Below are 22950 nucleotides of genomic sequence, written 5' to 3' on the forward strand. Positions count from 1 at the left end.
CAGCCCCCAGCTCCCTAATATTGTGGCGTATACCCCAGATAGGGAGGGCTGGGATGGACCGTGCTTGGTGATATTGTAGACGAGGAAGAAGACATGCACGCACATTTACATTCACACACATGCACCCACAAAAATGAGGGATAGGATAGACAATACCTGAAAGAATGACATGGAGCTGTAATAATGAACGTATATGTATATTACTAGGACACAGGAGTATGGCTGAGAGACCAGACTCCCCTGATCAGGGACCTATGCCTGATCTGCCTCTATCAAGTCTGATTGGACTCTCAGAACTGTTTGGAGAAGAGGATATACAGGAGGGATGGTCGAGACATGATTGGTCGCCACAGCCGCCTTCCATCCAGCAGCTAAACCAGTTGGCAACAGAAGGATCTTCATCGTTCCAGCACCTGGCGATGACGGCTTCACAGAATCTGCCTGCAGCAAGAGTCGGCCCGAGGAGTCCACCCTTTGGACTCAGGAACAGCCATGGAGACAGTCACATGTGCCAGTGGCAACGATACCCTCCAGGGGAGGCAGCCAAGGTCGGCCATATGCAGCAACCGCCCGAGTGCATCCTAGACCCAATTCACTGCTAGGACCTGTCCCCAGCTTTCCACCCCCAAGGCAGGAGAGATATTCTGATCAGCCCAGTACCTCTGGAGGAGGATCAGCAGGGGTAGACCTTAGCCGAACTCACCCACCAGGACAGAGGGGAGCTTTGTACAGGCTGCTAAATGCCCAGAGTGTCCCACCCACTTGCCTGTGCGACATCAACAATACTCCCCCACACACAAAATGCCTTCCCCCTTGTACTTCCTGTCCCCTGGATTGCACAACCTTAATCTGGTCATGGTCACCCCACAGGACATGGCAATCTTGGTTCGAGAGATTCATCTTCCACAAGAGTCTGTTCCAAAAACCTTGGAGCAGCTCCTGCCCCTCACAAATCACATTCCCCATGAGCTATTTGAGGAAATCATGCCACAACTAAGTCAGACAGCTGCATACCTGTTCAGGATACACCGTGACAATGCCAACATCTCTTGTGCTCAGGAGGGCCTCCATACTCAACTGTGTGGTCTTCAGTCTAGTATGGACATGCTAGCCTGCATGATGGAGCATATGGAAAGGGAACAGCTAGGGCTGGCCACCACCACCCTGAATGTGGGCAAGAATTCTCTGGGGGCCCTGTACAACCTGGCCAAGCAGCACAAGGAGCTGGAAAGATCCATCAGAGAACTGCACGACTGTCTGAAAGCCAGAATTCCTGATCCTCCCCCCACTACCCCTGAAAGGCCAACCTCCCCATGTTCCCCAACTTCTCCCAAAACTTCAGATGCTGAGTAAATGCTGAGGAGCGCGGACTGACGTAATGGCACTGAACACGGACTATGATCTTGGTTCTTGAGTTTGAATTGCGGACTGGTTTCAGAAATCTGAGTGTAAATAAAAACAAAGAAGGATATATGTTAGTAACGAAGGTTGGGTAAATGTCTGTCCTTACCATCATCTGCGTAACACAGATAAAGCTAAATGCATACACATAGATATCACATTGCAAAGTTATAAAAAGGGGACCCTTACACGGCGTGTTTGTAGATTTAGTAGTAAAGATGCACCATAGGGACCCCTTTTTTCTTAAATTATAGCATGCCTCAAGAGACATGCATTGCCTAAATTTGGTGTCTGGCCAAAACGGGCATTAGAAAACAAGCTGAAAAAGAAGAAAAACAAAGTGGAGAATGTTGAGAAATGGCCTATAATGAAAACCATTATATGATTGACTAAGGCAAATGACTTAAGGACGGACATGAAGGGAAACCATTTATTGAGTTTATCATTTAACTAGACATAGCTGCGCTAACCTTAGAATAGTTTCTTGATTGGTTGACTAAATAGTGGTAACGTAGGGGTTATTTGATGCATTTAAATAATAAATGTGTGACTCTTTAACAAAATAATATGTAGAACCAGGTATAATGGGTTGGAGCCTCTGGTCGAGTGAGACAATAGATGCCAGAATATGATTGGTTGCACTGATGTCAATGTAAAGCCTTTACTTTGCCATGATTAAGAGGTTTGCTGTAACTTGTTTATGTGGCCATTTTAAGTGCCTTGAATTACACCAAACTCAATGTTTGAATGTCACCTTGCGTTGATATAATCCAGCTAATTGATCACCTTGTGCCTTAGTATGTAGGTTCACCTGCACTTCAATATATTTACCGTGTGACGTATCACTGATATTCATATCCGCACCAGAGTTATCAGTAAGTCGAGTGATGTGTTTTTCTTTTTTATTGCAATGCACAAATGAGGATGTCTTGTCAGTAAACAACCCAAGAGTATAGTTGATGTAATGGGACTCTTTCGAGTCCCAGAGGAGGGACTGTAGAAGAATTTTTAGGTCCATATTTGAACTGTGATGAACTATCAAGTGTCCTGATCCGAACTGTATGTCCTCTGGTTGAACTAGCAGGTGTTCAACCCAAAAAAAAGGGCTCTATTAGTCATTCAGTCTGTCAGGGGCTTTCCAAGGCCTTTTAGGTGCTTTCCCGCAGGCCCCGTGCAGGGGCCTCAGGCCAGCTGCACGTGTGGCTGAGGCCACGTGCGGAGGGGGCCTCAGGCCAGCTGCACCTGTGGCTGAAGGTCTTTTAAAAAAATCAGTTGTAAATCCTTCACGTTTTAATGGGAGCGTTTGTCACATTGAAATAATGGCCTAACACCTGCTTAGGGTTCACTAGAGGACGCTTCCAATAGAAAACCATGTCTTGGGAATGAAATAAATAAAAAAGTCGAAGGAGGAGCGATGCCCGCGGGTCTCCAATAAATAGATGAGCGCGGTTGTCACCTATTCAGTCTCTCTAGAGGACTCAGTTTGTCTAAGCTTTGTGTCGAAGGCTTAAATAAACTTAAAAACTCTGTGCATTTTATCTTGCTTAAGGCTGAATTATTCTAAAGTGTTGTGTCATTTTCTAGCATATCACTTGCAATTAGTTTGTGTTATCTAAAAGACGACATCCTGAGAAGACTAAAGACGAGCCGCGACATATCAATACTTTGTTCTCAACTGATACTCAAAGATACTGGCTGAAATTTAGCCAAAAGCTCACCTTCTCAGTGCTAAAGTTTACGTTAAAAAATTGCAACAACTGTGAGCAATGAGAGGGTTTGGGAATTGTACTATTGCACAGAATTGTACTCTGTGCGTGCAGCTTCGATCACGCAGAAGCCTGGGAGAGCTGACATTTGTCATTTGGTATGCTTATGTATTTTGGGTCAAGGACGAACGCTGCAAAAATGGAAAGTTATAGGACAAGTATTTTTAGAGAAATTAGTGATTTTTGCTAATCTGTAAACAACGGACACTGTGCTGCAATGCACCATGGGAATTCAGGGTTTGGGCATTTACATGTTACTGTGGTTCATATTAGTTTAACAGTGTTAGTGTTATTGATTTAGGTGTTTTTGTAGCACAACTGGTGTAATCAGTTTAGTTACGTGTCATGTTGCTGGTACCTTCAATGAAATGTGTACTGTGTTTGACGTCTTCTGCCACCTTTTCTGTGTCTAAAAATAGAAGCACCTGCTTGTGGCAGAATGCAGAATGATGATTTGGTGCTGAAGAGATGCGCTACAATGAAGTTTCATTGTGTCCACAATGACAATAAAGTTCTATTTTATTCTATTCTAAAAGACAAGAACCTCTCCGTGTATGCGTGCGTGTGTATAACTTTGACAACGGCCAAACTGAAGACAGCTGACATTTGTGGTTGTTGTTACCATGAGTGAAAAGAGTACTGCTTTTGATGTCTTCCGCCACCATCTATGTTTGTGTATGTGTAAAAATCAAAAGCGCCTGCTTGCAGCAGAATGCAGAGAAAAAAAAAGCAAAAAGCTTTGCGTGTGTGCGACTGGGACAGCTGACATTTGCCGTTTGGGATGCGTATATATTTTGACTCAAGGATGAATGATGTCAAAACAGAACATTGACAGGACTAATATTTTTGGAGAAACTATGGATATTAGGTAACATTGCGAATTACATTCTGGACTAACACGACATAGCAGCAGGGTAAATCATCTTTAGATTAAGACCACAAAGTGCGTGCGTGCGTGATTTTATTTAGTAAGTTCAAGGTAACTGCAGAATATATCTGTAAATGGATTAAAAATACATGGATGACACAAGAAAGTAAAAACACTTATTTCCATTCTGGTCCATTTAAATCCAAATGACAAAATAGAAGTAACAACAACAACAACAATAATAATAATAATAATAGTGTGTATATCATAACAACCTAAGCAATTTATAAATACATTAAAACGGTAAATTAACATAAAAAAATTACATAATCAACAGGAAATAAAAGGGTTGAGTTCCTCTTCTAAAAATTGTTGATGTCTAAGGTTCTAGAAACATTGTGGACTCACACCATTCCAACTCATTATACAAGCTTTACTTAATTTATTAACACCCTTGAAAAATGTCAGCTACCTATTTTATAAACACTACCCAATCTAGAGCCCATGGATCCCCACAGGCAACACGCTAGTTGGTTAATACGTTGTAGTAATGTCTCACTTATCCAGGGGTATGTCATTTTTTATTGTTCTACTTTTTACCTTATTTAAATCCCCCACAAAAAATGTTGTAATCCCACCCCTGGAAGGAAAACTGGAGATACATGAATCAGACCAAATGGTTTAAAACATATTTGGGCTGCTTTTTTGGACTGTTTGAATGTGAAACATTTAATTCTGACCTAAAACCCTTTGGCACGGGCACGAGGCATGGACACAGTGAAAGACAGAGAGCGATAGCAGGAGGGAGAGGAGGAGGAGGAAGTGAGCACAGCTGAAAAAAACCTTGTATTTATGTTTAATGTGAGTTTTCCTCCATGTGGACACAAAGACTTGATGCAGCCTGCATCTAAGGTTTGTAACCTACAAAGTCTCAGAGGGTGGGAAGGCTTTAAAATCCTCTCTGTCCAGGCTGACATGTAATGTGTGACTGGCCTCCAGTCCACAAAACATGCAACAGACTCTGCTCTGTGTGCACACGTACGCACCAGCGCATGCTCCCAGACATGTCCAGAGTATCATGGTATATATTTTGGTGGCCAAGTGGTTAATGCGCTTGGTTTCAGTTCAGAAGGTTCCGGGTTCAAATCCCACCCCTGCCACATTTCTCCATGTAATGTGGAGTTGCGTCAGGAAGGGCATCCGGCGTAAAACTTGTGCCAATTCAACATGCAGAGCCACCTTGGATTTGCTGTGGCGACCCCGAGTGCAAACAAGGGAGAAGCCGAAGGGACTTACTTTTTTTGGAAAGATGATGGTCTAGAGGAGGGCTTTTGACCAGAGGATCCTCCGTTTGATTCCCCATAAGAGAGAAAACTAACTAAGGTCCTTTGGACAAAATCCTTAATCCCTACATTGTGAACGGCAGGTAGTGTGTGTGAATGTGAGGCATCTTTGTAAACTGCTATGAGCGACTGTATCAGACGGAAAAGTGCTACAGAAACGTAGTCCAATTACATACCCTGTTCTGATTCATTGCAGAAATTTTAGCAGATTTCATGTTTTTATTTTTAAAAAGTCTCTGTAAGACAAAACGTTACTGTGTGCAAAATCACAGCCACTCCTTCAGAGGTGACATGGAGTCTTGTTGGCTTCCCTCACTTGTCTTCCAGTCAGATTTATTGTACTATGCTGTTAAGTCCTATATATACACTCAACAAAAATATAAACGCAACACTTTTGGTTTTGCTCCTATTTTGTATGAGATGAACTCAAAGATCTAAAACCTTTTCCACATACACAATATCACCATTTCCCTCAAATATTGTTCACAAACCAGTCTAAATCTGTGATAGTGAGCACTTCTTCTTTGCTGAGATAATCCATCCCACCTCACAGGTGTGCCATATCAAGATGCTGATTAGACACCATGATTAGTGCACAGGTGTGCCTTAGACTGCCCACAATAAAAGGCCACTCTGAAAGGTGCAGTTTTGTTTTATTGGGGGGGATACCAGTCAGTATCTGGTGTGAAAACCATTTGCCTCATGCAGTGCAACACATCTCCTTCGCATAGAGTTGATGAGGTTGTCAATTGTGGCCTGTGGAATGTTGGTCCACTCCTCTTCAATGGCTGTGCGAAGTTGCTGGATATTGGCAGGAACTGGTACACACTGTCGTATACGCCGGTCCAGAGCATCCCAAACATGCTCAATGGGTGACATGTCCGGTGAGTATGCCGGCCATGCAAGAACTGGGACATTTTCAGCTTCCAAGAATTGTGTACAGATCCTTGCAACATGAGCCGTGCATTATCCTGCTGCAACATGAGGTGATGTTCTTGGATGTGGCACAACAATGGGCCTCAGGATCTCGTCACGGTATCTCTGTGCATTCAAAATGCCATCAATAAAATGCACCTGTGTTTTTCGTCCATAACAGACGCCTGCCCATACCATAACCCCACCGCCACCATGGGCCACTCGATCCACAACATTGACATCAGAAAACCGCTCACCCACACGACGCCACACACGCTGTCTGCCATCTGACCTGCACAGTGTGAATCGGGATTCATCCGTGAAGAGAACACCTCTCCAACGTGCCAAACGCCAGCGAATGTCAGCATTTGCCCACTCAAGTCGGTTACGACGACGAACTGGAGTCAGGTCGAGACCCTGATGAGGACGACGAGCATGCAGATGAGCTTCCCTGAGACGGTTTCTGACAGTTTGCGCAGAAATTCTTTGGTTATGCAAACTGATTGTTTCAGCAGCTGTCCGAGTGGCTGGTCTCCGACGATCTTGGAGGTGAACATGCTGCATGTGGAGGTCCTGGGCTGGTGTGGTTACACGTGGTCTGCGGTTGTGAGGCTGGTTGGATGTACTGCCAAATTCTCTGAAACGCCTTTGGAGACAGCTTATGGTAGAGACATGAACATTCAATACACGAGCAACAGCTCTGGTTGACATTCCTGCTGTCAGCATGCCAATTGCACGCTCCCTCAAATCTTGCGACATCTGTGGCATTGTGCTGTGTGATAAAACTGCACCTTTCAGAGTGGCCTTTTATTTTGGGCAGTCTAAGGCACACCTGTGCACTAATCATGGTGTCTAATCAGCATCTTGATATGGCACACCTGTGAGGTGGGATGGATTATCTCAGCAAAGGAGAAGTGCTCACTATCACAGATTTAGACTGGTTTGTGAACAATATTTGAGGGAAATGGTGATATTATGTATGTGGAAAAAATTTTAGATCTTTGAGTTCATCTCATACAAAATGGGAGCAAAACCAAAAGTGTTGCGCTTATATTTTTGTTGAGTGTATGTAGGCCCTTAGGCCTACATATATAGGACGTAGGCCTTATCTTTGAACTGCTAAACTTATCAGTGAAATAATGGAATAACACACCTGAATGTGAACCAGCTTATTATTTTTGCACCCTTAAAATGAGGAACTTCACCCAAAAGATGATTTAATTCCTGCAGAGGTCATTTTAGTCCGTGGGCTAGGGTGGGTTACCGTGCACCCCTCCACAGGATTCATCGCCGTTGGTGTTTTTTGATGCTCTAGGGTATATAAAAGAAGACTAAAGATGTTAACAGTGAAAATTTTGGGATGCAACCACCCTTCTGATAGAAATTCTAGAGTAACCCTCAAGAGATTACCCAAAAATGCAAAAATGTGTGTTTTTTTTAAACCCAACATTGTAGCTTCCTCATACCTTTATTGTTAACAGCAGGAAAAAAAATGTTGATTTGCCTCTATGTGGACACCTTTTGGATGTACAAAACAACAAACTAAATTTAAAAATCTCATCTACTTAAGACACAGTAGCTGTTTTACAAAATACTGTCTATTCATTAACTTATAGTTGCAGTTTTGACAAAAATATAACCCAAAAGTTGTTTGGCAGCTACTTGTACCTACAATTTGGGATTTTATTGACTTTAGGTCTTGAGTACAATGTCTTGGGAACAATTTAAGCCATCAGTGACTTTCCTGTGATGTATTTTGACACATTTACAGCCAATATGCAAACCACACCCCCATTCTGGTTTTTACAGTAAACTATTATCATATCACAAATAAGCCTATTTAGGTGAATTCTGGTCTAAACTTTTTATTACTGCTGTTCTGATCACTTTATAAATGACAAAACCATTCAAATAAAAAGCATTTATCAACAAATTAAATATGGCTGCCATGTAAATACAGATTATTTATTATATTGACAATAGCTTTTAATAGACAGAGGTTCTGTGTAAGTAATATCAGATGTTTTACATCCTGACAATACAGCATTGTGTTTGCATCTCTTACTCTAAACACTATGCTGCCCACAATTAAAGTGAATACAGCTGCATAAAAGCTTACTGAACAAAATGCTATGGTAAATATAAAAAATAGAACATAATTATTATACAGTAGTTACACATATGAATAAAAGCATGACTTGGGCAAAACTACATTAATCATAAAGTCATCATATGCCTCTTCTTGTGCCTGGTCAATATCTTCATCAGAGTCACTAGTGTTTTCATCAATATAAATGTCTACAAGACTTTTTGGCAGTATTTCCTCATCAGTCCACAGAGGCTCCAAATGCCCATCTTTCATCTCCCAGCTGTTTGCTTCAGAAGGGGTTGGTAATTCAGGCAATGAAATGTGTGACTTTTTCCAAATGCCAACTTGGTAGTTTACCCTCTTTACATGCTGCCACAGGCTACTTTGGCAGGGAGGAAGTGAGCCTCTGTGGACTGATGAGGAAATACTGCCAAAAAGTCTTGCAGACTTGCTTATATTAATGAACACACTAGTGACTCTGATGAAGATATTGACCAGGCACAAGAAGAGGCATATGATGACTTTATGATTAATGTAGTTTTGCCCAAGTCATGCTTTTATTCATATGTGTAACTACTGTATAATAATTATGTTCTATTTTTTATATTTACCATAGCATTTTGTTCAGTAAGCTTTTATGCAGCTGTATTCACTTTAATTGTGGGCAGCATAGTGTTTAGAGTAAGAGATGCAAACACAATGCTCTATTGTCAGGATGTAAAACATCTGATATTACTTACACAGAACCTCTGTCTATTAAAAGCTATTGTCAATATCATAAATAATCTGTATTTACATGGCAGCCATATTTAATTTGTTGATAAATGCTTTTTATTTGAATGGTTTTGTCAGTTATAAAGTGATCAGAACAGCAGTAATAAAAAGTTTAGACCAGAATTCACCTAAATAGGCTTATTTGTGATATGATAATAGTTTACTGTAAAAACCAGAATGGGGGTGTGGTTTGCATATTGGCTGTAAATGTGTCAAAATACATCACAGGAAAGTCACTGAGGCTTAAATTGTTCCCAAGACATTGTACTCAAGACCTAAAGTCAATAAAATCCCAAATTGTAGGTACAAGTAGCTGCCAAACAACTTTTGGGTTATATTTTTGTCAAAACTGCAACTATAAGTTAATGAATAGACAGTATTTTGTAAAACAGCTACTGTGTCTTAAGTAGATGAGATTTTTAAATTTAGTTTGTTGTTTTGTACATCCAAAAGGTGTCCACATAGAGGCAAATCAACATTTTTTTTCCTGCTGTTAACAATAAAGGTATGAGGAAGCTACAATGTTAGGTTTAAAAAAAACACACATTTTTGCATTTTTGGGTAATCTCTTGAGGGTTACTCTAGAATTTCTATCAGAAGGGTGGTTGCATCCCAAAATTTTCACTGTTAACGTCTTTAGTCTTCTTTTATATACCCTAGAGCATCAAAAAACACCAACGGCGATGAGTCCTGGGGGGGGGTGCACGGTAACCCACCCTAGCCCACGGACTATTTCATTGGGACATAATTACAATAAAATTAAACCTTAAATTCTGCACTAAACGCTCATATTCATCATTTACCTTTAACTCTACTGCAGTCGCACATAATAGTCACAAAATAGGAAAACTCTGCCCGTGTCTAAATAATCATAGTACTATGTCTGCAATAACCTGTCAACTCCTATGTTCTAAAGTATGAGTGTGTACCTCCTCCTTCATCCCAGTCTCCAGCAGCATCATGACGCAGGCCTCAATGGGCAGAGCAATCTCACGGTTGCTCCTCTTCAGGTGCTCCTCCAGAGCTGTGCCAAACGCCGGTTTCTCCATCCATGAGTCTACAAAAAGTATGTCAACTTTTTACTCATTACTCCTTTTTAACTCTATTTAATATCCAGCTTATCATGGAAAGAAAACTCATGACAGAAGCTGTAACTGCTGACTTTTCAAAAATCTGCAATTAAAAAAAAGAGAGAGAAAAAAAAAATCACATTCTGCCTCTAAACTAGTGGGCTACGACTGACTTCATAAAGCACCAGGAGGCTGCAGGGTTTCATTGCAACCAGACTTGCCTAATTTCAGAACCACCACTGAGTAAAGTGGATAATCAGTGAAAACTCCCGCTGAGCCTCGAAGACACGGGATGGGTTTCACAAAAGTGATGAGACTCTAAAACGAGAGGAGGTGCTACAAAATCTACAAATGTTTTCCAACAGCGAGCCACTGTGTCTACCACACAGCTACAGGAGGATCTGCACGTGATGTCTGCACTTCACGCGCCCTCGCATGGCACCGTTTTGATGATCGGGTGCTCTCACAACCTTATTGTTGCTGCAGGAATTTTCAGAATCAGCCTTATTTGCAAAGTATGTCTGTACATACTGAGAATCTGACTCTGGGTTAGCACAGCTCTCCTTGTACTTACGTGGTAAACATCAAGTCAGACGCTGTGCAAAATCTAATATACAGTATATGCAGCAATATACAACAATGATGTGTGAGGTGTGTGTTTGTATGCGTGTAGTTTGCTGTTCTGAATGTTTGTGCAATTGGGCAGCGCAGTCTCGTATGAGCAGGGGCGCTAAAGAGGTAAAATATGACGCATATGACAATTTCTCGACTTTCGGGGAAAAAAAACCACAGCATTTTTTTTTAATGGGTTTTTGTCAAATTACATGCGAACAAAGTGAAAATGCAAAGAAAAAGTGATGATGCAGTGGGAAAGTGGACATGTGTTGCGGTTTGTTTCTGACCCGGAGCACAAACGTGTCAAGGCGGTTTTGCGGGCGAGAGAACGCAGCTACTCTGGTTAGCTGTGTAGGCTAACACTTACCGACGCAACATCTCCCACTCGCTTTGCCTTCCCTTCTCCACTGGGAACCAAAAAAAAACACTTTTCATGACTGCTTCAGTGATTTCAGACGAAAACAAAACAGTACACCATTTGTCCGTGTGATGTTATGCTGTGTATATACAACCCCTGGCAATAATTGTGGAATCACCGGCCTCGGAGGATGTTCATTCAGTTGTTTCATTTTGTAGAAAAAAAGCAGATCACAGACATGACACAAAACTAAAGTCATTTCAAATGGCAACTTTCTGGCTTTAAGAAACACTATAAGAAATCAAGAAAAAAAATTGTGGCAGTCAGTAACGGTTACTTTTTTAGACCAAGCAGAGGGAAAAAAATATGGACTCACTCAATTCTGAGGAATAAATTATGGAATCACCCTGTAAATTTTCATCCCCAAAACTAACACCTGCATCAAATCAGATCTGCTCGTTAGTCTGCATCTAAAAAGGAGTGATCACACCTTGGAGAGCTGTTGCACCAAGTGGACTGACATGAATCATGGCTCCAACACGAGAGATGACAATTGAAACAAAGGAGAGGATTATCAAACTCTTAAAAGAGGGTAAATCATCACGCAATGTTGCAAAAGATGTTGATTGTTCACAGTCAGCTGTGTCTAAACTCTGGACCAAATACAAACAACATGGGAAGGTTGTTAAAGGCAAACATACCGGTAGACCAAGGAAGACATCAAGCGTCAAGACAGAAAACTTAAAGCAATATGTCTCAAAAATCGAAAATGCACAACAAAACAAATGAGGAACGAACGGGAGGAAACTGGAGTCAACGTCTGTGACCGAACTGTAAGAAACCGCCTAAAGGAAATGGGATTTACATACAGAAAAGCTAAACGAAAGCCATCATTAACACCTAAACAGAAAAAAACAAGGTTACAATGGGCTAAGGAAAAGCAATCGTGGACTGTGGATGACTGGATGAAAGTCATATTCAGTGATGAATCTCGAATCTGCATTGGGCAAGGTGATGATGCTGGAACTTTTGTTTGGTGCTGTTCCATTGAGATGTATAAAGATGACTGCCTGAAGAGAACATGTAAATTTCCACAGTCATTGATGATATGGGGCTGCATGTCAGGTAAAGGCACTGGGGAGATGGCTGTCATTACATCATCAATAAATGCACAAGTTTACATTGATATTTTGGACACTTTTCTTATCCCATCAATTGAAAGGATGTTTGGGGATGATGAAATCATTTTTTCAAGATGTTAATGCATCTTGCCATAGAGCAAAAACTGTGAAAACATTCCTTGCAAAAAGACACATAGGGTCAATGTCATGGCCTGCAAATAGTCCGGATCTTAATCCAATTGAAAATCTTTGGTGGAAGTTGAAGAAAATGGTCCATGACAAGGCTCCAACCTGCAAAACTGATCTGGCAACAGCAATCAGAGAAAGTTGGAGCCAGATTGATGAAGAGTACTGTTTGTCACTCATTAAGTCCATGCCTCAGAGAATGCAAGCTGTTATAAAAGCCAGAGGTGGTGCAACAAAATACTAGTGATGTGTTGGAGCGTTCTTTTGTTTTTCATGATTCCATAATTTTTTCCTCAGAATTGATTCCATATTTTTTTCCCTCTGCTTGGTCTAAAAAAGTAACTGTTACTGACTGCCACAATTTTTTTTCCTGATTTCTTATAGTGTTTCTTAAAGCCAGAAAGTTGTCATTTGAAATGACTTTAGTTTTGTGTCGTGTCTGTGATCTGCTTTTTTTCTACAAAATTAAACAACTGAATGAACATCCTCCGAGGCCGGTGATTCCATAATTTTTGCCAGGGGTTGTATTGCACAACAGGGTGGGCGGTCCCCATAAGTTTCAAATCCCACGATATCACGCAGGGTTCAATCGAGACTGCGGTGCCCTATATGTGTTACAGAAGCACAGATAGTTACTGAGTGATGTGTATGTGTGGTTTTTGTGTGATTTACAGCAATTTACAGTGTTAAGGTGTTCATCTGGGTGACAGCCTTTGGGAGCAAACTGTTCTTGTGTTGTTTTTGTACTGTGATATGTAGCGCCTTCGACAGGAGACACGCTGAAACAGACTTTGTTTGGGATACTGTGCCCTCCAAAAGTATTGGAACACTTGGTATTTTACACATTTTAATTTGTTTCTGCCATTTCAAATACAAAAAAAAAAATTCTAAAATTATCTTCTTTAAAGTCTAACTGAAAGCAAATCTCTACAACTTGATATAAATTAATTAAAAATATAAAAGCCAAGATGATGGGCTGCATAAATAATGGAATATGAGTAAGTTAGGAGATGGATACATTAACATATTCAGTGACTTGGAAATGTTCATATATCCATCCCCTGACTTGTCTGAAGAAAACTGGCAATAAAACTGATTATTTACAGGTATTATACCAAAGCATTCCACTAGGCAGGGGTGGTGGTCAAGTGATTAGTGCACTTGGTTTCGGTGCGGCAGGTTCCCGGTTCAAATCCCACCCCTGCCACATTTCTCCATGTAATGTGGAGTTGCATCAGGAAGGGTATCCAGCCTAAAACCTCTGCCAATTCAACATGCAGATTGCAACTACTTATACAACCCATCATGTTGGTTTTTGTGGGTTTTTTTATTAACTTGTATCAAGTTGTAGAGATTTGCTTTCAGTTTGAGTTTAAGGAAGGTAATTTCAGATTTATTTATTGCCATTTTTTGTATATGAAATGTCATAAACAAATTAAAATGTGTGAAATACCAAGTGTTCCAATACCTTTGGAGGGCACTGATGTGGGGCCAGCAGTGAGACCACCTGCTTGTTTTCTCAGTCTGGAGGTGTGTGGGCAGGATGGCACCAATTATTTTTTCATCGTGGCACTAATGGTCTGCTATAGTCCGTTTCTGTCTTGGTTAGTGGCTGACCCAAACCAGACAATGATGGATGAGCAGCTGTTGCGGCAGTTTGAATTTCCTGAGTTGATGCAGAATGTCGGTCCTCTGCTGGACCTTCCTGGTGACTGAGGTGATGCTGGTAGTCCACTGAGGTTTTGAGAGCTGGGGATCCTAGAAAGCCGAAGCTCTCCATGGTGGAAACTGTATTGTTGAGGATGGTGATGAGGCCTTCTCATAAAATCCACTGTCATCACAGTTTTGAGCACATTCAGGTCCAGGTTGTTCTGACCACACCAGAGAACCAGCTGTTCAACCTCCCTTCTGGTATGAATTTCAGTCGCATTCATCAATTTACAGGAGTGCTTTTGAATTATACAAAATATCAGTAAGGTCACCACATCATCTAGGCTTAGATCATAAAGTCTGAGCTTGCTGCCATGGAAATAATAATACTAATAACAGATTTAAAAAAAATTAATCACTGTTATAGGTAAGATCCTCATGCAACACTGTGAATTGTAACTTTGTAAAAATATTTCAAAAAGATGATCTTATTTTCCCCAAAATAAAATGTAACTTCATTCAAACTATAGTTGCTTAATGTGGGTTTTGCTTCAAAGTTCACTTGTTCGCACTGAAACCAAGCGCACTAACCACTTGGCCACTACCTCTGTTTTTCAATAAAGTGATTTTGATGAAGTATCGCAATTTTCAGCTTAGGTTTGATTACTTTTCCTAACAGGCATTCAGTGCCCATAGGTTCAAGGACTGTTGGAATTTAGAAAACCTGAAGATAATTCTTCTTTTTGTAGTTTTTGGTTGTGATAAACGGTGTGATTTTAGCCCCTTTTTTTTCAGAAAACCAGCCTTTCAAACCCTGGGTTCAGAGGATTGAAACTAAATTGAATACATCAATATGCCCATTAACACGTTCATCTCCCAGACCGACTTTGAACTAAAGTCTCACTTCATACAAAGTGTCAACTACACATCTCAGAGTGATCACATAAAGTAGCCACAGTGTGAAATACTTTACTTTCTTGGTTGTTGTCAACTAAAACAACCTTTACAATCATTAGATTAAGAGGTAGAAGTTTGCTGTTTGCAGAGTTTGTTTGTTCACCTTGCTGGAGCTGGATGGTTGGAATAGCTGCTTCCAGAGCTGCCAGTGACCTCCTGTGGTAATCAGCCTGAGCCTCTAATAACTAACACACACACAAAGACATGAGCGCACATCGCTCACACAAATCTCTGACATACAGGACATGACTCAGTGACACACCCACCATGACGTAATAACGAGCGTATTCGCCCTCTTTGGAAGCAAAATTGTACAGATCTGCAGAAAGTTGGTCCTGTGGGGTGAAAAATATCATTAAAGATTGTAAATCTAACATGAACTCTTCTGCACTGCTTCATGATGACACAGATGAGCTCCAGATGACGAGCAATGACTCCTTAATAAGGCGCTCTGATAACACGCTACAACAGCTGCTCTGTTCAGCCCGTTTGTGAAATACGGCCGATTGGAATGTACAGAAATTCACTGTCAACACATCTTCATTAAATATACAGCTACCGTATGAAACCACTGTGGCGGTCGTTTTAATAAGTGCTGCGTTGAGGAATCAGTTTGCACTGCAGGCAAAGAGGTTTAAACTTACCGATGATGACCTACCTTGCATATTTCTACTTTGTTAAGAGCCTCGTCCATCTCGTCTTTGAGAGAATCGAGTTTAGCTGCCACTGCCTGATTGTTTGATTTCGTTGCCTGGTACCATCTAGAGTCCAAAAAATTATTATTCATGAAATGTCTTGTTTCCATTCAAACTTGCATCAGATACAACTAGTTACAAATTAATTAATAATTAATTAATGTAAAATCCCGTTCTCACTTACACATATACGCATCCTGGAAGCTTGTGATGTCAAACCGCGTCTATACGTTATAAAGCCTTAGAGAGCACAAGCAGGTGTCCGAGGTCAACCAGGGTATTCTGTCATTGGGCCGTAGTCTTGGTTTAACCGTGGAGGGATTTTCAAGGTGTTCAAAAATGTCTTTTCTATGTCACTGGCTTCAACATTCTTTTGCACTGATCCTGATGCAAATCCAGCACATTACGTGAGGCTTGTTAACAAATCACATGCCGGTTTGTCACAGTGACCTTCCGGGACACATGTTTGTAAAGGTGAGAACAGAACTTAAAAATGAAAAATAAATAATGCTGACCACAATATCCTAGACACCAAAGTGATGAACTACTCAATCACAAAAAGAGCTGCCATTTTTTTTTCTCTATTCATGAATCCAAACTATCAGCACTATGCAAAATAGATTTATTCTGTGATGGAGAGATTACAAACTTTTTCATATTTAGAAAACTAGTTAGGTCCTGTGTCCCGTTAGCTGATTAGTCACAGAAAATCTAGCACAAGAGACAAAAAAAAAAAAAACTAATCTGTAACAGCAGATTGGATAGACGCTTGGTTCTGTCTGTGGGTGAGAGCACTATAATCGCCACACAATTATGATCTAGTCGTTAGCTGTTTATTGTTGTCATAGAAACAAATCCCACAAGGAACACTTTTTATTTTTAAGAAGGCGTTGGGATGAAATATTTCTCAATACCCTCTCAGCGCATTTTTGCCAGAAAAACAAAAACAAACAAAATAAAAAATGCTATATGGACGAGGGGGCTTAATGTGCTAACAGCATTCTATAACATCCATACTTTTGGATTTTCAAAAGGGTAATGCAAAATAATTAAAATAAAGATAAATAAAATCAGACATGCCGATAATTAAAGGAATGAAGTGGGGATAAGCACCAACATTAATGGGCCTCAGCATTTACTACTTCTTACTGTGAGAATAACAAGACCTTAGCTCATACACAAATAAAAAACACTGCACCTGGTCTTGGCGGAGTCATAGTCTAGAACCAGCTTGGCGAGTTGCTTCCTCTGTTTAAGTATATTGGGGATCTCCACCTGTGACAAAAGTGTCAACAATCCCAATAAGCACTTTGAGTTACCTAAAGTACTGAATGGACACATATATTACACTGCAAAAAGGCCAAACTTTACTAAGTGTATTTGTCTAATTTCAAGCCAAAATATCTAATTACTCTTAATATAAAACACAATCCCTGAACAAGTGAAATTTTAGTAAGATATACAGACTTACTTGTCATTCATTTTCTGTACCTGCTTACTCCAATCAAGTGTGACGGGGACGCGGCTAGAGCCTATCTCAGCAGCCACTGGGTGAGAGGCAGGGTCCTGGACAGGACACCAGTCTATCGCAGGGTGGTATAAGGACTTGTTTTTAGATGATGCATCTTAAAAATATTAAGTGAAAGTCTGGGAAGAATCTTGATTAGAATCATGTCTGAGATGAAACGAGATCTTTTTTTTTTTTTGGTTTGTCATTAGATCTATAATCTGTTGTGCTGTTTGCAAATGATGGAACACTTAATAATGCTAGTACAATAAAGTGCCTTTCAGGAAATCTTAAGCGAATTTTCACTTTTATTCACGTTGCAGAATTTTTAACATGTAAATTTTAACTTGTAACAAGTTTAAAAGTAAATAAATAAATACAGTCTTATCATGGAAAAAGTTAAAATTCACTTAAGATTTCTAGAAGTACGGTCTTGAAAGAAGCTGAAAAACCACCCTTTACTTTGACCTTTCTTTTAGTCATATTAGGATGTTTTACATCTTTTACAAACAACACAGTAGTTTAAAATTTTACGGCAAGAAAAAAAATCATCTCAGATATGACCCAAAAACAAGACATCACCAAGACTCTTTCACATTTCAAGATTGAAATTTTACTTAAGTGATGGTTTTATATTCAGTGTAAACAAGAAATTCTGACTAGAAATTAGACAAATATACTTAAGACTTTACGTTTTTGCAGTGTACATGAATACGAAATGAAGGTTCAGGCATCAATGCAAGTTTAACACTCCACCACCAACCCCAACAATTCCCATTCTTAAAACTTTGTTTAAATCTTGATATCTTTCACAATTTCTCATAAAAATGTGACTGTTACATGAAATTATGACTTCCAACACGCCTGAAAGACCTTCAACAAATCTGCCAGATGTAGATATCAAAAAGTATTTGATTCATAGCCTAAACACAAGTAGGTTCTTCCTGAATGTGCAGATGTTGAACAGGAAAAAAAAAAAAAAAAAAAAAAAATATATATATATATATATATATATATATATATATATATATATATATATATATATATATATATATATATATATATATATATATATATACAAAAATATAAACGCAACACTTTTGGTTTTGCTCCCATTTTGTATGAGATGTACTCAAAGATCTCAAACTTTTTCCACATACACAATATCACCATTTCCCTCAAATATTGTTCACAAACCAGTCGAAATCTGTGATAGTGAGCACTTCTCCTTTGCTGAGATAATCCATCCCACCTCACAGGTGTGCCATACCAAGATGCTGATTAGACACCATGATTAGTGCACAGGTGTGCCTTAGACTGCCCACAATAAAAGGCCACTCTGAAAGGTGCAGTTTTGTTTTATTGGGGGGGATACCAGTCAGTATCTGGTGTGACCACCATTTGCCTCATGCAGTGCAACACATCTCCTTCGCATCATCTGTGAAGAGAACACCTCTCCAACGTGCCAAACGCCAGCGAATGTGAGCATTTGCCCACTCAAGTCGGTTATGCCGATGAACTGGAGTCAGGTCGAGACCCCGATGAGAACGACGAGCATGCAGATGAGCTTCCCTGAGACGGTTTCTGACAGTTTGTGCAGAAATTCTTTGGTTATGCAAACCGATTGTTTCAGCAGCTGTCCGAGTGGCTGGTCTCAGACGATCTTGGAGGTGAACATGCTGGATGTGGAGGTCCTGGGCAAGGGGTAGTTACACGTGGTCTGCGGTTGTGAGGCTGGTTGGATGTACTGCCAAATTCTCTGAAACGACTTTGGAGATGGCTTATGGTAGAGACATGAACATTCAATACAAGAGCAACAGCTCTGGTTGACATTCCTGCTGTCAGCATGCCAACTGCATGCTCCCTCAAATCTTGCGACATCTGTGGCATTGTGCTGTGTGATAAAACTGCACCTTTCAGAGTGGCCTTTTATTGTGGGCAGTCTAAGGCACATCTGTGCACTAATCATGGTGTCTAATCAGCATCTTGGTATGGCACACCTGTGAGGTGGGATGGATTATCTCAGCAAAGGAGAAGTGCTCACTATCACAGATTTAGACTGGTTTGTGAACATTATTTGAGAGAAATGGTGATATTGTGTATGTGGAAAAAGTTTTAGATCGTTGAGTTCATCTCATACAAAATGGGAGCAAAACCAAAAGTGTTGCGTTTATATTTTTGTTGAGTGTATATATATATATATATGTGGTTGTATCATTTTTCATGCAGATAATTTCAATCACAACTGCCCTATGATGAAGAGTTTGTACATCATTGCACACTAACCATTTGAATAAAAAAAAAGAACGATGGTCCAGTGGTTAAGCACTTGGGTTTCAGATCAGAGTATCCTTGGTTCAAAACCCAGAAAGCCTGGAAAATCACGAAGGGTCCTTGGGATCTGGTTATTTAGAGGTCATCCATGTCTTTATGTCTGTAAGACAATCCTGCAGTTTAGCTAATTGGTGTGTGTCCTCTGGCTTCATGGATAGATAAAGCTGGGTATCATCTGCGTAACAATGAAAATTTAAGCAATGCCGTCTAATAATACTGCCTAAGGGAAGCATGTATAAAGTGAATAAAATTGGTCCTAGCACAGAACCTTGTGGAACTCCATAATTAACCTTAGTCTGTGAAGACGATTCCCCATTTACATGAACAAATTGTAATCTATTAGATAAATATGATTCAAACCACCGCAGCGCAGTGCCTTTAATACCTATGGCATGCTCTAATCTCTGTAAGAAAATTTTATGGTCAACAGTATCAAAAGCAGCACTGAGGTCTAACAGAACAAGCACAGAGATGAGTCCACTGTCTGAGGCCATAAGAAGATCATTTGTAACCTTCACTAATGCTGTTTCTGTACTATGATGAATTCTAAAACCTGACTGAAACTCTTCAAATAGACCATTCCTCTGCAGATGATCAGTTAGCTGTTTTACAACTACCCTTTCAAGAATTGTTGAGAGAAAAGGAAGGTTGGAGATTGGTCTATAATTAGCTAAGATAGCTGGGTCAAGTGATGGCTTTTTAAGTAATGGTTTAATTACTGCCACCTTAAAAGCCTGTGGTACATAGCCAACTAATAAAGATAGATTGATCATATTTAAGATCGAAGCATTAAATAATGGTAGGGCTTCCTTGAGCAGCCTGGTAGGAATGGGGTCTAATACACATGTTGATGGTTTGGATGAAGTAACTAATGAAAATAACTCACACAGAACAATCTGAGAGAAAGAGTCTAACCAAATACCGGCATCACTGAAAGCAGCCAAAGATAACGATACGTCTTTGGGATGGTTATGAGTAATTTTTTCTCTAATAGCTAAAATTTTAATAGCAAAGAAAGTCATGAAGTCATTACTAGTTAAAGGAATACTCGGCTCAATAGAGCTCTGACTCTTTGTCAGCCTGGCTACAGTGCTGAAAAGAAACCTGGGGTTGTTCTTATTTTCTTCAATTAGTGATGAGTAGTAAGATGTCCTAGCTTTATGGAGGGCTTTTTTATAGAGCAACAGACTCGTTTTCCAGGCTAAGTGAAGATCTTCTAAATTAGTGAGACGCCATTTCCTCTCCAACTTACGGGTTATCTGCTTTAAGCTGCGAATTTGTGAGTTATACCACGGAGTCAGGCACTTCTGATTTAAAGCTCTCTTTTTCAGAGGAGCTACAGCATCCAAAGTTGTCTTCAATGAAGATGTAAAACTATTGACGAGATACTCTATCTCACTTACAGAGTTTAGGTACCTACTCTGCACTGTGTTGGTATATGGCATTAGAGAACATAAAGAAGGAATCATATCCTTAAACCTAGTTACAGCGCTTTCTGAAAGACTTCTAGTGTATTGAAACTTATTCCCCACTGCTGGGTAGTCCATCAGAGTAAATGTAAATGTTATTAAGAAATGATCAGACAGAAGGGAGTTTTCAGGGAATACTGTTAAGTCTTCAATTTCCGTACCATAAGTCAGAACAAGATCTAAGATATGATTAAAGTGGTGGGTGGACTCATTTACTTTTTGAGCAAAGCCAATTGAGTCTAATAATAGATTAAATGCAGTGTTGAGGCTGTCATTCTCAGCATCTGTGTGGATGTTAAAATCGCCCACTATAATTATCTTATCTGAGCTAAGCACTAAGTCAGACAAAAGGTCTGAAAATTCACAGAGAAACTCACAGTAACGACCAGGTGGACGATAGATAATAACAAATAAAACTGGTTTTTGGGACTTCCAATTTGGATGGACAAGACTAAGAGTCAAGCTTTCAAATGAATTAAAGCTCTGTCTGGGTTTTTGATTAATTAATAAGCTGGAATGGAAGATTGCTGCTAATCCTCCGCCTCGGCCTGTGCTACGAGCATTCTGGCAGTTAGTGTGACTCGGGGGTGTTGACTCATTTAAACTAACATATTCATCCTGCTGTAACCAGGTTCCTGTAAGGCAGAATAAATCAATATGTTGATCAATTATTATATCATTTACTAACGGGGACTTAGAAGAGAGAGACCTAATGTTTAATAGACCACATTTAACTGTTTTAGTCTGTGGTGCAGTTGAAGGTGCTATATTATTTTTTCTTTTTGAATTTTTATGCTTAAATAGATTTTTACTGGTTATTGGTGGTCTGGGAGCAGGCACCGTCTCTACAGGGATGGGGTAATGAGGGGATGGCAGGGGGAGAGAAGCTGCAGAGAGGTGTGTAAGACTACAACTCTGCTTCCTGGTCCCAACCCTGGATAGTCACGGTTTGGAGGATTTAAGAAAATTGGCCAGATTTCTAGAAATGAGAGCTGCTCCATCCAAAGTGGGATGGATGCCGTCTCTCCTAACAAAACCAGGTTTTCCCCAGAAGCTTTGCCAATTATCTATGAAGCCCACCTCATTTTTTGGACACCACTCAGACAGCCAGCAATTCAAGGAGAACATGCGGCTAAACATGTCACTCCCGGTCCGACTGGGGAGGGGCCCAGAGAAAACTACAGAGTCCGACATTGTTTTTGCAAAGTTACACACCGATTCAATGTTAATTTTAGTGACCTCCGATTGGCGTAACCGGGTGTCATTACTGCCGACGTGAATTACAATCTTACCAAATTTACGCTTAGCCTTAGCCAGCAGTTTCAAATTTCCTTCAATGTCGCCTGCTCTGGCCCCCGGAAGACAATTGACTATGGTTGCTGGTGTCGCTAACTTCACATTTCTCAAAACAGAGTCGCCAATAACCAGAGTTTGATCCTCGGCGGGTGTGTCGCCGAGTGGGGAAAAACGGTTAGAGATGTGAACGGGTTGGCGGTGTACACAGGGCTTCTGTTTAGGGCTACGCTTCCTCTTCACAGTCTCCCAGTCGGCCTGTTTTTCCGGCTGCTCGGGATCTGCCAGAGGGAAACTAATGGTGGCTAAGCTACCTTGGTCCGCCCCGACTACAGGGGCCTGGCTAGCTGTAGAATTTTCCACGGTGCGGAGCCGAGTCTCCAATTCGCCCAGCCTGGCCTCCAAAGCTACGAATAAGCTACACTTATTACAAGTACCATTACTGCTAAAGGAGGCCGAGGAATAACTAAACATTTCACACCCAGAGCAGAAAAGTGCGGGAGAGACAGGAGAAGCCGCCTTGCTAAACCGGCTAAGAG

At 40.5% G+C, this 22950-nt stretch overlaps 1 protein-coding gene across 1 annotated transcript in view; it reads right to left on the reverse strand.

The window, feature by feature from the left end:
- Window positions 1–22950, reverse strand: part of arhgap17b (Rho GTPase activating protein 17b) — a 109334-nt gene that overhangs the window by 40699 nt on the left and 45685 nt on the right. Inside the window, 6 exon segments of the mRNA XM_034189532.1 lie at window position 9873; window positions 10086–10213; window positions 15217–15298; window positions 15380–15448; window positions 15772–15874; window positions 17007–17083. Of these exon segments, the coding sequence (XP_034045423.1) occupies window position 9873; window positions 10086–10213; window positions 15217–15298; window positions 15380–15448; window positions 15772–15874; window positions 17007–17083 (460 nt within the window).

Source organism: Thalassophryne amazonica, chromosome 16, assembly GCF_902500255.1.
Source record: "Thalassophryne amazonica chromosome 16, fThaAma1.1, whole genome shotgun sequence".
Taxonomy (NCBI): domain Eukaryota; kingdom Metazoa; phylum Chordata; class Actinopteri; order Batrachoidiformes; family Batrachoididae; genus Thalassophryne; species Thalassophryne amazonica.